A 16,145-nucleotide genomic window follows, 5' to 3' on the forward strand; every position below is an offset into this window, starting at 1 on the left:
GTTTTCTGTTACCTGCTCCTCGTGTCCTTCTTACATCCTGCAGTGGAGGCGACAGAGAGCTGCAGACATGAGATCCTCCTCCTCCTCCTCCTCCTCCTCCTCTCTCTCCTCCAGGGCTTCATCCCGTTATCTGGGCGGAGAGAGAGGCACAGAGGGAGGCAACACCAGATCCACCACACTGCCTCTCTGTTTCTCACCCACTGCTCCTTTGAGCAAACACCCGGCCGGTTAATGTGATCGAGGCAGATATCCTGAAGAGAGGAGGGGAGGATCAGCCCGGACAAAGCGGATTCATTCACACACTGTGTCAGAACGGGACTATATTTTTGCCTGGTTGGACTCCGCTTCCTGCTTCTTCGTCTTGTTGCACTACAGGAGCTCGTTGTGGCAGCAGGAGTGAGGGTCCCCTCCTTTTGTGTGGCTCTGCAGTTGTTTATTCTCACTCCCAACTTCTGCCCCCTGTTTCCTCAACACGGGAGGTTTCATTTCTGTTTTTCTCGTTTCGGCCTAAACGGAATGAATGACAAAAACAAAGGAGGTTGATGTCCACAACTCCCCGACTCACCTCGTCTTCGCCTCGCCTAAGGAACGGAGACTCCATCTCCGGCAGAAGATGGAAAGCGGAGGCGGGACGGAGGGCTCGGACAGCGGGCAGACGCAGCACGCGGTGCCCGGGCAGCAGCAGCTGAACCCCCGGGCCGAATCCGCGGAGCTCCCCGCTCAGCCTCCCGGCGAGAAGAAGAAGATAAACCGGGCTCCATCCCCGGCCAGACCGAAGGATGTACCCGGGTGGTCGCTCACGAAGATCCGCGGAGGGATTGGGACCCCGACCCTGAGCGTGAAGCCGGGAGCCATCCACCTGGGGAGCCGCATTTCCAGGCGCAGCCCCGTGGGGAGTCTCTCTGGGAAGGATGGGAAGGCGGAGAAGAGCGGTGGAGGCAAACCGGCCGGCAAGTCCTCCTTCTCCGGGCTGTCCAAGTCCTCGGCGGCCAAGGCGGCCAAGAGCACCGGAGGGCGGAGGAAGGTGTCGGACGCCAGCATCGGATCGGACGATTTATCCAAGGACTCCGGCTGCACCACCGGGAAGCTCTCCCCGACCGACAGCAGCTCCGAGCTCTCGGACTGCGCCTCTGAGGAAAACAAGCTCTCCACGGACGCTGTGAGCAGCGACGCCGAGTCGAGGAGCAGCCGGGGCGGCGGACCGGACGGAGACAAGCCGCTCAGGGATGGCGCCCTGGCGGACAGAGCGAGCCAACAAGCCGCCGCGAAGACCGGCTGCTACAAGGACCAGCTCTCGGTGGGCGCGGACACCGGGGAAGGGAGCATATCCCCCGGCGAGGAGCGCTCGGTCACCTCGTTTGACAGCAGGGTGCCTGCCAGCACATCCCTGGCTTTCTCAGACCTCACAGAGGAGTTTATGGACGGCATGCATGAGGAGTTTGTCCGGGAGATAGAAGAGCTCCGATCTGAGAATGATTACCTCAAAGTAAGTCTCAGCTATCAGCGTGGATTCACGTCTCTTGAGTTTTATTACCATAGTGCTTCCCAAGGTGTCATGTAGGAAACCAGATCCTGCACCAGAGATCCAGTGGAAAAGGTTTTTAATGAGAGACAGCATTCAGAAATATATTTCATGACGAGTTTCATTATCTTTCATTGTCATTTTGCTTTAGACCAAGATCCAAACACAGGTCATCTGTCTGTCAGAGGTCTGCTGGATGTGTTTACCAGCTCACTCTCCCAGTGTGTAGAGATGCTGTTGGATGCCTTCCAAGGCTCCTCACTACAAGGATGATGATGTTATGAATAGACAGTCTGCACCCTCAGCAGCACACGAGCAAAACATGCAGAGCCCACAGCCTCAGGATGACATCCGAAGTGTGAAACACTGAAAAGAGTTCAATATAATGTGGATGTAGTATTCTTGGACAGATGGTGGCTCTCCAATGTGCCAGTTGGCCGTGTTGTCAGTCGTGTTTTCGCTCACATGATGGAGGCGAGGATGTAATTTTACTCCACAGCTCGAGGGGCTTGTCGGTCTCTGAAGCCTGCAGTGAAATGCTAATTTAGCAGGGTTTTTGATTAGGATTGGTTTTACAGAGAGTTTAACTACCCTGTGGTTGTCCAGATGCTGTTTCACAGTCTTGTTATCACTCCCCCAAAACTACACAGTGCACCTTTAAACAGCACACCATCACTGCATCATCACCTGGACTCACAGGGGGATTGTATACTGACACTGAAGGAATCTCTCTCCTCTCATGTGTGCATGTAGTGGAATGTAATATATGGGATCCATCCTGCCATGAGAGTGATTGATTAGGAGCAGATCGATCACATTAGCATGTCCCTAAGCACTAACTGGCAGTAACCCGACAAGCCAATAATTGTCAGAGATTGATCGCGGAGGTGATTGATCAACAGCACTTGCCTAAACAGGTGGAGAGGCACCCATCTTTGTGAGGCAGTGTGTTTTGATTCTTGGTGGATCGTTACTGTGTAGATTGCTGCACACAGCTGAGGGGTTTTTAATCGTCACTGTGGTGATGCTGACATTTACTTCCTTTTTTTAGCACGCCTGCTGCTCTTGTAAACACGAGCCATGTTGCCTTAGACATATGACGTAATGAAACTCCATTATTCTGAAAATAAAATGATCTTGATCGTCATAGTGACGAGGTATGTATGTTTACATGTTTGTGTGAGTCCAGAGCTGCTGCCTCAATATGTAGGACAGCATGTATCTATCGGACCACCCCAAAGTCTCATGGGAGGCCCGGCAGTGATGAGAGCCTGGTTGTCTCTGTTGTGGCAGCTGTGAGGAACACCTGGTTTGTTATCTGAAGATCAAAACAACATCCTGAAGTGTCAGACTCCCCCTCAATCTCTCGCTCTTGACACGTCTGATTTTTGCTAGATTCAGATTATAATCCACACTAGGTTCTCTCTCTCTTCATCTGCCCCTAATGTTCATCATTATTCTCTTTCACCACATACTTTATGCCTTTGCTTGTCACCCTGTGACTAGTTTCATCCTCACTCTCTGTTGGTGCAGCTACTATGTTTCCCATTTGGTAATTAGGAGATTAAGACAAGTAGCAGCTGTTGGATTCTCTCTAATTATGCATTTATATTTCAATCAGTGCAATGTTGATGTTTAATACCTATTTATCTTCCTACTTCAGTCCAGCCAGAACATACACAATCACATGCTTAACAGCAGATAGACTGATGGTCTGTGATGCCACCACCCTCACACCTTGTTGAAGCAGCTCTCCCTCAGCAGGAATCTCAGCAATTACCGTAAACTATAATTAGGGTTTTTATTGCCGGCCTTACGTTACAGCTAAACCTGACAGAGTCACAATGATGGGGCTTTCTGGGCTTAATTTCCAGGAATGTCTGTCCTGTGACTTCAGTTTGAGCTAATATTTGAGCATCTGTGCAGGCGCAGTGTGTACAGATGACTGTTTCAGCCTGCTCATATTACCCACAGTATTTTACATTGTAAAGAATATCTTAGCTAGTACAGGTGAACAGTTCACTTGCCAAATATCCTTCTTTGAATCTTGCTAAAATTGAGGCTGTTTTCTGTCTGTGGTACGATGAAGAAGCGAGGTTTGAAGTTATAGAGCATGTAACAGACAGACACATGACAGCAGCTTTCATGTTTCTTGTGTCATGCTTTCTCATTAGCTCAGTAATCTCAGTGGCAGTGCCGGGTTAAGCAGACATGAAACACACCCAGATCCACTGCTCAATTTCAAACTAGATACAGCAAACTGTATGTTGTAGCTAATGTGGCAATACAATAACACTCACTGTCTTTAAAAGGAATCGTTTGACTTTTTGGGAAATGTGTGTTTGTGCTTTTTTGCCAAGAGTGAGACGAGAAGATTGATACCACACTTGTGTGTGTTTGAAAAAATATAGAGTTACACACAGCAGCTGGTTAGCGTAGCTTAGCACAAAGACTGGAAACGAGAGGAAACAGCTATCGGGTTCGGGCTGAAGGTAAAAAAATGAGCTGAGACATGTTAGTTATTGAGCTTTAGAGGTGTTGGTAGGCTGATTTTGTTACCTTTAGACAAAGCCTGGTAGCTGTCTCCCCTGTTTCCAGTCTTTGTGCTAAGCTAAGCTAACTGGCTGCTGCCTGTAGCCTTATATTTATCGAACACATATGTGAGTGGTATCAATCTTCTCGTCTTGCTCTTGGCATAAAGAAAAAAACATACAAATAAACAAACAAATAAGCATATTTATTTGGCTGAACATCAATAGTAGGGTACGCCATCATAATCTTAGAGTCGAAATATTCAAGTTCTTTTTAGTATTGTTTCAAATGAGCTATAACTACTGTAATTAATTCATACATTTATTTATACAGTGAAGTCCAAAAGTTTATACAGTAAAGATCCACCACTCAGGCAGGCCTACAGCAGGTAGTGAGAGGACGATTTTCAGCAGATGTGCCCGAGCTCTTATTTCTAACATCGACCTGTCTCGCTCACTAAAATCTAACATCTGATTGGCTGTTTCAATCTCCTGACTGGCTGGTAGCTCGCATAACAGAAACCGTCTTCTTCTTTAGTTAGCTGTGGAAAGCAGGTCAGTGGACCAGCTCTCTCTCTCTCAGTCTCTCGCCACATTAACTTGTGATTCCCTCGTTTCGCGTCCTCACATTCTCACTCTGTGCTGTCGTGTTTTATCTCCCTCGCCGTCTACATTTGTTTCATGCTCTGTTTTTCCCATTTTACCCTTTCCCACTTTCCTCCACCTGCATTAACTTTTCCTTCTTTCTTTCTTTCCTCCGTTTTATGTCTGTTATTGGTCTGTTCCTTTTCTTCTGTCTCTTTCCTTGTCTCCTTTTCATTTCTATGATTTCCTTTCATCCTCCTCTGTCCTGCAGATGTGCAGCTCAGCGGTCAGTGTGGGGCAGATTGCTTCTTGCTGCAGTCTATTTCAGCTCAACAAACCATACTTCACAAGAACACACACACACCATGACAAACAAACACACACACACACACACCATGCTACATGCAGTATGAAAATAAAAGGTAACGTGTTTGGCGTTACCTTGTTAACATGTGTATGATATATACTCTCACACATTGTCTTTCTTTGCCGTCTTCTCACACACACAGACTTGCACTCGTCCCAGGAGCTCATTGTTGCTACACTCGTAGCTCTGCAGAGGCTGACCCACATTCTCTCCTGTAGTAAATTATGACAGCAGCACTACTACTACAGCTGCTTGCACATCATGCACACGCACCCACAGATGTTTTGCCAACACACACACCGTTGTGTAACACCCGGCTTTGCTCACAGTGACCCAGACTTCTTCGGGTGGGGTGTGGTTCATCTCAGTGCACCCACGCACACAAGAGCTGCACCTTAAGTACGATTCAGAGGGCTGATGCAACTCATGCTGTCAGGCTGAAATAAATAATTCATCCCTTGTAAGTCTACGAGAGATGTAGATCACAACACTACTATTAAGAACATGCTCTGGCCCTATTTTGGGGTGGTTGTACAATGTTGTGTACTTTTTGAAAACTTTTGTTCAGATATTTTTACTTCATATTTTAAAGTGTAGGAATTTTCTTTCCTTTGTTGACAGTTTTCCTACAGGGACCGTTAAGAGTCTCCTCTGATGTAATCCAATAACCCGACCCTGACCTTTGACCTCCCCTTGTGTTACCAGGGAGAGAAAGGAGAATCAATACAGTATCATATTACATTACTCAGTGCACTACTCTGCTACCTGAAACATGTGGATCTCTATTTCTGATGACCCCTTTCACCTGACTTGAGAAAATATTACACAGCAGCTCATTTTAAGAGGACACTAATTGTTGTAATGGGGATCCTGCTAATGAGGATGATAAAGATGAAGATGTGGTGGCCAGTGACAGTTAGCACTGATTGATGGGATGGATGATGATCGTAGCTTCATTAATGGAAGATAATTTGATGATGATGATGAGGATTGTCTTGCATTTATGACAAAGATGCTGAAAGCTGTTAAACATTAAAGGCTTCCCTTTATGACCCACTTATGTGCACATAATGCCGTCGGCACTTTGAGAGGTGCTAAATTAGAAACCCCCTGTACCTCGTTCTTAATGTTTCATAATGTTAAAACGACTCTCTCTTCTTCACTGCCTCCAGGATGAGATGGAGGAGCTGAGGTCTGAGATGCTGGAGATGAGGGACATGTACATGGAGGAAGACGTCTACCAGCTGCAGGAGCTACGGCAACAGCTGGAGCAGGTACAACCCCCTCACCTAATCTGTGCTACAGTAAAAAAAAGCAACAAATACCTTTCCCCACTGTTTTATGGGTTTGTGCTCTGCATGTATTTTCTTAATGGTTGCAGCAAAGCACACTAACTTGAAGCGGATGGCTTACAGAGATGACTCATAGCAACATGTACTCACACTGCCTCTGTTTCTTCAGGCCAATAAGACCTGCCGCATCCTGCAGTACCGGCTGAGGAAGGCAGAGCGGCGCTCTCTCCGTGTGGCCCAAACAGGGCACGTGGATGGAGAACTGATACGAACGCTGGAGCAAGACGTCAAAGTAAGTCTTCATGTGCTTGAGATTACGTATGATTGAAAGGGCTAAATAGAGCTCTGTGTGGAGGCAAGTTTTTTGGCTACCATTGAAATGACCACATTAACTAGCATTTGGCTAGTGGTGTGTGCTGTGTTCATGCAATAGATACAGTGTTTTATACGAGAAGCAGATAAAGAAAGTCACATATCTTAAAGCGGCTCTGTGGAGTCGTTAGTTTATGTTGGAAGACTCCATTTCTAAATGTTAGCTTCTGAGAGGCACTGAGACGAGGCATCCAGGAAGTCACAGCCTTTGGACTGTCGTGGAAAATCTGACCTGAGTCCTTCACAAAGAAATCCACAGACCAGCAGCATTGAACAACTTAAACAAATTCTCCACAGCTCATTTAAAAAACTGGGAGAGATGGAGGAACATCTGTCTCCAATATAGCCCCTAATTTGTTGTGGTGCTAAATGCTAGTTGAGATGACTCAGTTTGGGTCCACGGCACCGAGAAGACCAAACTCTGCTAATTCACTTTCGTATATTATGTATCCAGTTACTGTAGGTCTGTCATCGTCAACCTACAGCATGCTAGCTAATAACAACCAGCTAACAACATATCAAGCTAATTAGCATGTTGCTGTTACTGCTAGCATGCTGCTCGACCCACCAAACAGCAGCCAAGAACAATCTTTCTCAGCTACCTTACCTTAGCAAACAAAGCACAATTTATAGCATTTTCAACTGTGAGTTCACTGCTTTGTAACAGTCCTAGTTACCTAGCTAGCTAGCGGAAAATAATCAGTTTAATGTTTATGTGGTGACTCGACAAGAACAAGACCAAAAACCACAGAGAACAAAAGCGGATCACTGTTGCTAAAGGTTTGAGAACCTGTGGCGGTTGTTACATGCTGTGTTTTGTTTTAGATGGTGTTTATATTTTAAAGACAGGTCTCATGACCCAGTTTATTCACACTGTTGAATCACTCGACTGTGGTGAGGTCAGGCTTCCTCCAGCTTGTTTAAGGAATTTCCCCATTTGAAACATATACTGTACAGACTGATCGTCACGCTGAACGCCCCATTCAAACATAAGATTAACACACATGCACAAACCAGTCATTCCAATTTCACGCATACAAACACAGATACAGTAAATGTACATACGTACCACACTCTCACACACTCTTGTTTTACAAGCGTCCTTCACAGTACGCACACACACCAGTCATCCCAGTCACTTCAGGAATCCCTGATAAAGGCCAGTTGTAGACAAACACAGAGTGTAGAGCCTCTGTGCGTGTTTTCTGCCTGATGACCCTGGACTATGGATGCACGACGTCAAATTCACAGCGTTCCTCCAACATTTTCCGTGTGATAGAGCGACACAATGAGGCCTTTATGCCCTGAGAGAGAGTGTGTGAGAGTGAGACTGTGATGTCACTCTCAAAGGGCTTTCCGCCGGCTGTTGCTGTCTGTCTCTCAGCTCCTGTCTCACCATCTGGTTGTTTTTGGAAGAGGGAAGGAGGGAAGGAGGGAAAAGGGACCAGGGTACATCCTGTGTCTCTGACTGTGTGTGTGTGTGTGTGTGTGTGTGTGTTGAGTCTGAAAGGGGGAAAAAAGGGGGATCGGTCACTGTTTGAAAATTCAAATAAGCCAATCGTAATGGGGGGATGAGGCGCGGAGGAAAACAGAAAAAAAAAGAGACAGGAGCGAGAAATGAGATAAACTAACAAAAATCAGAGAGGGAGAGAGAGAAACAAAAAACAGAGGAGGGGAAAACAAGGTATTCAAGGAGGATTAGTTGGTTTGAATGAAGCTCTGACTTGAATTTAAATCTTTTAATAGCCGATGGTAGCATTGGGATAAGGAGAGCAAGAGTGAGGTCAGAAATGAAGTCAAGTCTGCATCTGTTGGCTGCATTAGAGAAGAGGGCTCATAAACACAGGATGCTGAAATAATACACAGTGCGGCGAGACAAACCTGACCGCTCTCTCAACACATGGCCGATTGTGTCCTCTCATGCCGCCAGGGCCAAAGACTCGGGCGGCAGGTCGAGTTACACCATACTGTGTGTGTGTGTGTGTCTGTGCGTGTGTATGCATGCATTAAGCCCATGCTAAGCCTCTCTTTTGCCAACCTCTCACAGTCACTCCTCTGTTTATTCTGGTAGCTTTATCATTAGCCTTTATAAAAACAGACGCTCACTCCTGCCTCTGTGAGTCAACAGTGATTCAGCTCTGCTGGAAAATAACTTCAGCAACAGTAAAAACAAAATGTGACAGTGGCTACAAAGGAGTCTGGATGTTATTGGTACAAATAATGTAGCAGCTGTAAAAGCTGTGGACTCCTGGTATTTGAGAAACTGCTAACTGCTGCTAACTGTATTCTGTTACGTCCGTGATTGTAGCTATGTGTTAGCTCAGTTAGCCGTGCAGCTAGCTGGATAACCGAGGACTTTCGCTGTTAAAACAGCTAGCACAGGAGCTTTGGACTGGCTGGGATAAAAGGGTTTTCAGGCCCAGTGCTAGCTGGTTAGCATGCTAACTTCAGTAGATATCTTCAACGCAATACATAGACATCTTTGACATAACGTCAAACGTGTTATTTCTTCATATTCTGTTAATAGTTTTCAAACATTTTTTAAAAATGCTTTCAACTAAAATGATTACATATTGCACCTTTAAGCTGGCATCGTCCAACTCAGAGATGGGAATCCACCCTTCAGCTTTTCAAGAGGAATCCAAGAGGTGTTAAGATGATTATCTTATCTGAGGGGAGAAAAAATTTGGGATTAAGATGTAAATGAGTTGGTGATTATGCTGATTACTGAGAGTCCCTCGAAGTAAGCGAAAAACAGTGAGTGCCCTCCGTTGTGTTAAACAAATGTTGCATCCTAAACGTTTTTTGGACAATTACAGCCAATTACGTTTCAGAGACTTCTCCTCACTGTTAGAAGGTAGCCTGAAGTGCTGCCCAGTGAGTGTTTCACTTCACGGTCCAACTTGACTTGTTGAGCTGCTCTGCACTGAGCTGCTTAACAAGCGAAATTGGCTTAACTACAGTTGATGCTTTAAGGCCCTGTTTTTGATGACTCACTCACATGCAAATTCAGGCATGCAAACACACACACACACGCACTCAGACTTAAACCAGAAAGCACACATGAACTCTCTCACACCCTGTTTTCCCTCAAAGTTCGACTGTTTCTGTTCATGTGGCCTTCAGAGCTCCTCTAGGGAGAATATGGGGGCTGGTGCTAGAGATGAAGACAGATGGAGAACAGATAGAAAGACCTGAGGGGAATGAGGAAATTGAAAAAGTATGTGTTTGTCACATTATTATATTGTGACAACATCTCCTCATGTACATCACATGCTCTTATTTGTGTTGTTTCAAATATCTTGTGTGAGTCCGCTTGAATGTGACTGTACGTGTGTGTGTGTGTGTGTGTGTGTTAGTTTTCTTGCAGGGGGTCAGCAGCCATCAGAATCTCCATGAGAATATCTGACATCATTTCCTGTCCTACTCACACACTGCTCTCATTCCCACAGGCTGCAGACATCTGGACACAAACACACACACAGAGGAAATAGTTGTTAGGATTCTCATGACTACAGCGCAGCAGTTGTCACCATTTTTCCAAAGACAATCAGTTCTGCTTTTGCCTTGAAGTGCTGACAATAACAATATCGGACACCTATATCCCAACCAGGTCTCACAAAAAGGAACGTGTTTGTCGGTGATTTGAGTAAACAGATCCTTTAAAGGCTTTCTCCAGAATGTGGGAAAATATGCTTGTTTTTGTTTGACTAGATGTTAAATGAGCAGATAGTGTGATGAGCGGTCCAGGATAGTTGCTGGGTGCCCAAATAAGGACAGACCATTAGACCAGTAGAGCAGTGACTGTCAGCCGGGCCAGCTTCATGGTGCTGTGTGTAATATTTATAAGTGTTATTGGTAACGTAAACATTACATACACTGTAAATGTAATCATGTGACGTCAGCCATTGTTTTTAAGAGCAGGCTCAATCATTTCTATTTACATCGTCTTCCTGTCCTTCTCATATTTTCTTGTCATTCATTCAGTTTTTTTCAGAATAAAACTTCCTATTATCATACCAGCTCTATACTAGTCAAATGTCATCTTCTGCTACTGCAGAGTGTTCTGCATGTGCTCTATATAATGGGCTTAATCACGCTCTTAAGGGTTACCATTTCTCACTCCCATTCAGACACATATACCCTAATTGAGATAATACATCCATAGCCTCGAACCCCTAACCCTCACAGTCCACATTAACCTCGAGTCTTTACGTTCAGAGAGGCAAAGGCACTTTGAGGAAGTGAGGATCGGACAAAATGTCCTCATTTTTCAAGTAAGTCTTCACTCTCAAGGTCTTTAACTCATACATGTCCTCACTATGATAGGAGCACCAGAGCAGACACACACACGGTCATTAGATTAGAACTGGGAAGCGGCCGGATCCGGTACATTTATCTGAGCCGGGCCAGCTCCCAGCCTCATCTCCATATGTTATGGTGTGTGTGTGTGTGTGTGTGTGAGAGAGAGAGAGTGAGAGAGTGAGAGAGAGAGAGATGGGCTCAGCTTAGTCGTACTTTGAGTGAAGTGTTCCAGAAAAATGTTTGACAATCAAAGACATTTGCAGCTTTTTTCTGTTTTATATGACTGAATATTGAACATCTTTTTGTTTTGAACTGTCCACACTTGATTGAATAGATTATTAAGAGATAAATCAATGATGAAGGTAATGATCGGTGCAGTACATCATCAGTTGAGCTGCCACTACTACTGTGATATCAAGTATTGGATGGACGGCTGTATGTATGCATGAACAGATGCATGGACGGGATGATGGATGGTCATATTTGGGGTGAGATCACACTTTTCAAACTGCCAAATGACACACCAAGGATTGTGGGAATTCATCACATTCCTCCCTTTCTCTCTCTCTCTCTCTCTCTCTCTCTCTCTCTCCCTCTCTCTCTCTATAGATAGATAGATACAGACACAGCCTGTACTGGAACAGCTGTCACGCCAGTGGCTCTCTCGCTCACTTTCACACATAATGGTTTTATATATAGACACGAAGCAGATTACTTGTGATGTAACAACCTCTAAACGGGTGCTGAGAGGCCACAATGTTGGACGCATGTCAAAAAGGTCAACAGCAACAACACTAAACATCAACACCGGGGCTACGTCACGCATACTCACAGCTTCCTGCAAAATCCTGTAATTCCTGAGCAGCTTGGAATAAAATATGTAAATAAGTGACAGTCTCTGAATATTGAAAGCACAAATAATAACTTGCAGCTACATCAGTGATATGGAAACTTACTGTCTCATACCGTGGATGTTGCTGAATGTTTGAGACATTGTGAGATGTAAATATCTTGTCTGGGATCTTGATATGAAATGATGACAGCGCTCAAACAAAAACAGCAGCGACGGACTGATGCAATATGAGGCTTTTGCTGGAAATCCATAGAGTAGGTGCACACTGAGAGAGAAAACAGGTAGAGAACTAAAAGTGTTTCTCTTCCAAGTTGTCATTCATTATTTTACATAAGGGATAATGCCCGATGCGGAGTCCATTATCAGGAATTAATGGATAACGCGGAGGCCTGAACCATCTGACACGCAGTGGTTGCCTCCGCAAAGTCCATTAATTCCTGATTATAGACACCCACCACCTTGGCTGAACTGTCCATAACAAGTGTTGGGTAACCCTGTTCGATCCGGAAAAACTGGGCAAACTACATTTATGTGCGTTTACTGGCCACATCACTGGAGGCAATTTTTCAGGTTACATGCAGCCTCCTCTTCATACTCCTTTTTTCACACATACAGTCGTACTCCATAAGACCTTAAACACACTTTAATGTGTAAAATTGGTGGAGTTACCCTTTAAGTAAAAGATATTAATACCTTTTTCACCACTACACAGAAGTTAGAGGTTATTTATCTTGTGAAATATGACTTTGTAATTTATTAATTTGTCAGTGATTGAGTTGAATGTGTTGCAACAGAAAGTGCAATGAAACACGTCTGATTTATAACGCAACCAGATGGAGTCGGAGAGCGGCAGTCCGTTTTTAACAGCCATCGCTGTGATTGTGAAAGACACAACACTGCTGCTTATCTGTCTGCAGCTACAAGCTGATTGTGCACTACTCTGTGATAAACTGAGTGGTTCAGCCGAACAGGCAGTCGATATAATTCTACAGGGAGCCGCACTTTGTGAGCATAATTCATAGCTCATTAAAAAAACAATATCGTCACCTCCAAGGTTGACTGTAAGACCTCAAACGCTTTTAAGTTTCAGTGGAGTCATCGGTCCCCGACGCGAAGCCGCAGTCTGTGATTTGATAAACAACATGCTAAGCCTCTGCAGAGTGCTGAGGTCAAGACAACTGCAAATTTAAGGAGTGTTTGTGTCAGATTTTGCATCAGTATAAAGGGTTATATACTTATTTTACTTGACAACTGAATGGCTAAACCACTTTAGGAAGCTAAAATACTCTGAGACGGACAAAAAAAGCAAAGTGAAAGAGCATCCATCAGGACATTTGTGGTCATTTCAAAGAACAATACCACGGCGAGCTCACTCGATGCATTCAGCCACAAATTACATTTGAAAGCAACAAAGGACTCGTCTGCTGAGCTTGTTTTTGAAAGCGGGCAAAACCAAAGCGGTGAATTAAATTAAATTTAAGCAGAGTGGCTCTGCGTTGGTAACCGTCGCCTCGTGGCAAGAAGGTTCTGATTTCAAACCCCATCAAGGCTGATTGAAGCTTTTTTCATGTTTCCTCCCACACCAGGAGACATGAATGTTTCAGTAGGAGCTCTTCTGTCGTTGCTCCGAGGCAAGACTGCAGCTGTCCCCGGGCCTGTACTGTTACTGTAACCGCCCACCAACCTCCAACAGAACAGGTTGGATCTAGAGGAAACGTTTCATAACGGGAATCATTAAAGTGTACCTTATGTTACATAAAACTCGTCAGGAAACATGCTTGTTAGCTAGGCAAATGTTGGATGAAGAAATCATTCAGTTTCACCTCTGCTTGTTTGGTAGCGACAGGGGTTGAGGACGTGTTTAGCCTAGCCTAGCTTAGCACAAGCAGGAACCTGAGAGAAACTGCTAGAAAAATCACATTGGTCATCAGTACATGTTTCTTGTGAGCTAGCATACTAGCTATCAAACGTCAAGAATGAGCTTGGCTAGTGTTTTCCCTCTGCCTCCAGAGTTTGTGCTAAGCTGCGAAGCTAAGCTAAACTACATCACAGCGCTACGTCTACATCTCACAGACTGGAAGAAGCTCAGGCACAAATATAAGACTGACATTTTAACTGGCGGACAACATTAGCGACTAGCTGGTGAACAGTGGAGCGTTTAGCAGCTAAAGAGTCAATCTCTCAAAATGTCAGAATGTGCCGTAGATAAGTATACATTTGTAACACGACAGGTCAGTTTTGTGTTTATCAACTAAAGAACAACATTTTGATATACATCATAAGAGGAACGTGTAACATTGCATCATATTACATCATAGCTTTGACTCACATCCCTTCAGTAGATGAAAGAAATGATCAGGATTCTTCAGGATTGGAGGTGAAGGGTGAGGTAGACTGTATGTTTCAGGGTTTTAAATGTGGTTTTCTCTGATTTTTTATGAGGCAATCTTCGATCATCTTAGTTGCTGGTTGTTGGTCGTCTAACCCCAATGTTTACATTAACAATAACTCAAACCTTCATCTAAAGTTAATCCTGAAAGAGGAAGTGGGGAGCAGACCAAACATCCTCTCTTTTTTGAGTTGAAAACCCATGACAAACACACACACACACACACACACACACACTCACAAAGCTGTTGTGTTTCCATAACGGTCATCCCTCCAACGACTTCCCTCTTATTTATCAGAGGTTTTACATACAGCTGGTAAAGTGTGTGTGTTTGTGTGTGTGTGTGTGTGTGTGTCTGTGTGTGTGTCTGTGTGTGTCTGTGTGTGCGTGTGTGTGTGTGTGCAGTCAAAGTGCAGACAGGCTGCATAACGGGAGGAACAAGAATCTGGTTGTTGAACGCAATCAAACACACAAACACACAGTGGACACGAAAGAGATCCTTTTGATGACTAACTGCCACTTGTTGAATGATATGACTGTTTGCCCTGCGGCCAGTGTGTGTGTGTGTGTGTGTGTGTGTGTGTGTGAGTGAGTAAAGGAACAGTCAGGAAACCCCTCGCTCTCTCTGCTTCTGGAGGTTTAATTTTTTCCCCCACTCTCTTGATTCCATACGCTCTCTGGCACGCACGCACGCACGCACGCACGCACACACACACACACACACACACACACACACACACACACACACACACACACACACACACACAGACACACACATTAACAAATGCTCTCTCTCACCCAGCTCTACAGCACCATGACTGAATGCTAATTACATCCTATAGCTCTGTTGCCGGGTAAAACCGCGGCTTCAATGGCGTCAAATTCTTTCACGTTTCCCTTTAACATAGAAGAACAATGGAGCATTTATGAGCAGTCAAAGGCCGACAAAGGAGTGTGAAGAGGAGGACATTATGAGGAGGGGAGGAGGACGAGGAGAAGAGAGATGAAGACCCATGAACCCACAGTGGTTCATGGTTCATCCCATTAATACAAGCTGTTTTTCCTCATTGAATATTGAGGCACCGATCAAAATTAAGCACACTGTATTAATCAGTCACCCTTTCTGCCGATTCAATCCTCTTGGAGCCGTAAGCCAACACACATGAAGATTTCCTTTTTGTTTTATACACAAACACTGATGGTGGAGTGATCTGCTCGAGAGACAAACAGAGGGAGCAAATTGATATTCAAAAGGTGTCCTTATAGCTAAAGTGGTAATCCGTGAGATCAAGTAGCTTCATATTTCATCTCTATATTTACTCCTCAGAGCTCGCTGCTCTAGTGTTTCTGCACATTTCCCAGAGATTGCCTGCAAATCAGTCATTGAGGGACTGCGACAACATCCTGCTTTGATGTTGTGTGGATGAAATCGATGCATCAAATCCCCTCAGAGCTGCACAGCAGCGGGCTGCGCCGTCGCAAAAAGGAACGGCTGTAATTAACTATAAGGACAATTTATTGTGTTCGGCGTCTTTGTGTTGTCACACTTTGAGCCGCTCAGTTCAATAAAAACAACATTCACAGGCTTGTTGATTAACGAAATATGCTGATTAAGATCATTTTCATAAATAGATTACAGAAAATACTGTCACACTTTTTGAGAAAGCTGCAGCCAAAATTACTGAACTGTAAACGTGTGTATTACTCTAGTGTTAGCATTGGGAAGGAGCATGTTTTGAGCAGCTAATGGAGAGGCTTTTATTGACAGGATCATAAGTAATTGAGGATTATTATCAGGTGAGGGATTATAAGAGGTGTGGTACATGAATGAGATGGACGGAGGAACAGATAAAGAGAGGGGCACTGTAACAAAACTTTGGAGGGTACAAAGAGAACTATTAGGAACCACTGAAACAAGAGAGAATCCGA

At 44.6% G+C, this 16,145-nt stretch overlaps 1 protein-coding gene across 3 annotated transcripts in view; it reads left to right on the plus strand.

The window, feature by feature from the left end:
- mtcl2 (microtubule crosslinking factor 2) overlaps nucleotides 1-16,145 on the plus strand; it is a 102,748-nt gene continuing 86,603 nt past the window's right edge. For all 3 annotated transcript variants that reach the window (XM_084365455.1, XM_084365456.1, XM_084365457.1), the window contains exons 1-3: nucleotides 1-1,486; nucleotides 6,178-6,279; nucleotides 6,467-6,589. In XM_084365455.1, the coding sequence (XP_084221581.1) occupies nucleotides 521-1,486; nucleotides 6,178-6,279; nucleotides 6,467-6,589 (1,191 nt within the window). In that variant the 5' untranslated portion in view covers nucleotides 1-520. The remainder of the gene's footprint in view (nucleotides 1,487-6,177; nucleotides 6,280-6,466; nucleotides 6,590-16,145) is intronic.

The sequence above is a fragment of the Pagrus pagrus genome, assembly GCF_965226575.1.
Source record: "Pagrus pagrus genome assembly, chromosome: 11".
Lineage (NCBI taxonomy): Eukaryota > Metazoa > Chordata > Actinopteri > Spariformes > Sparidae > Pagrus > Pagrus pagrus.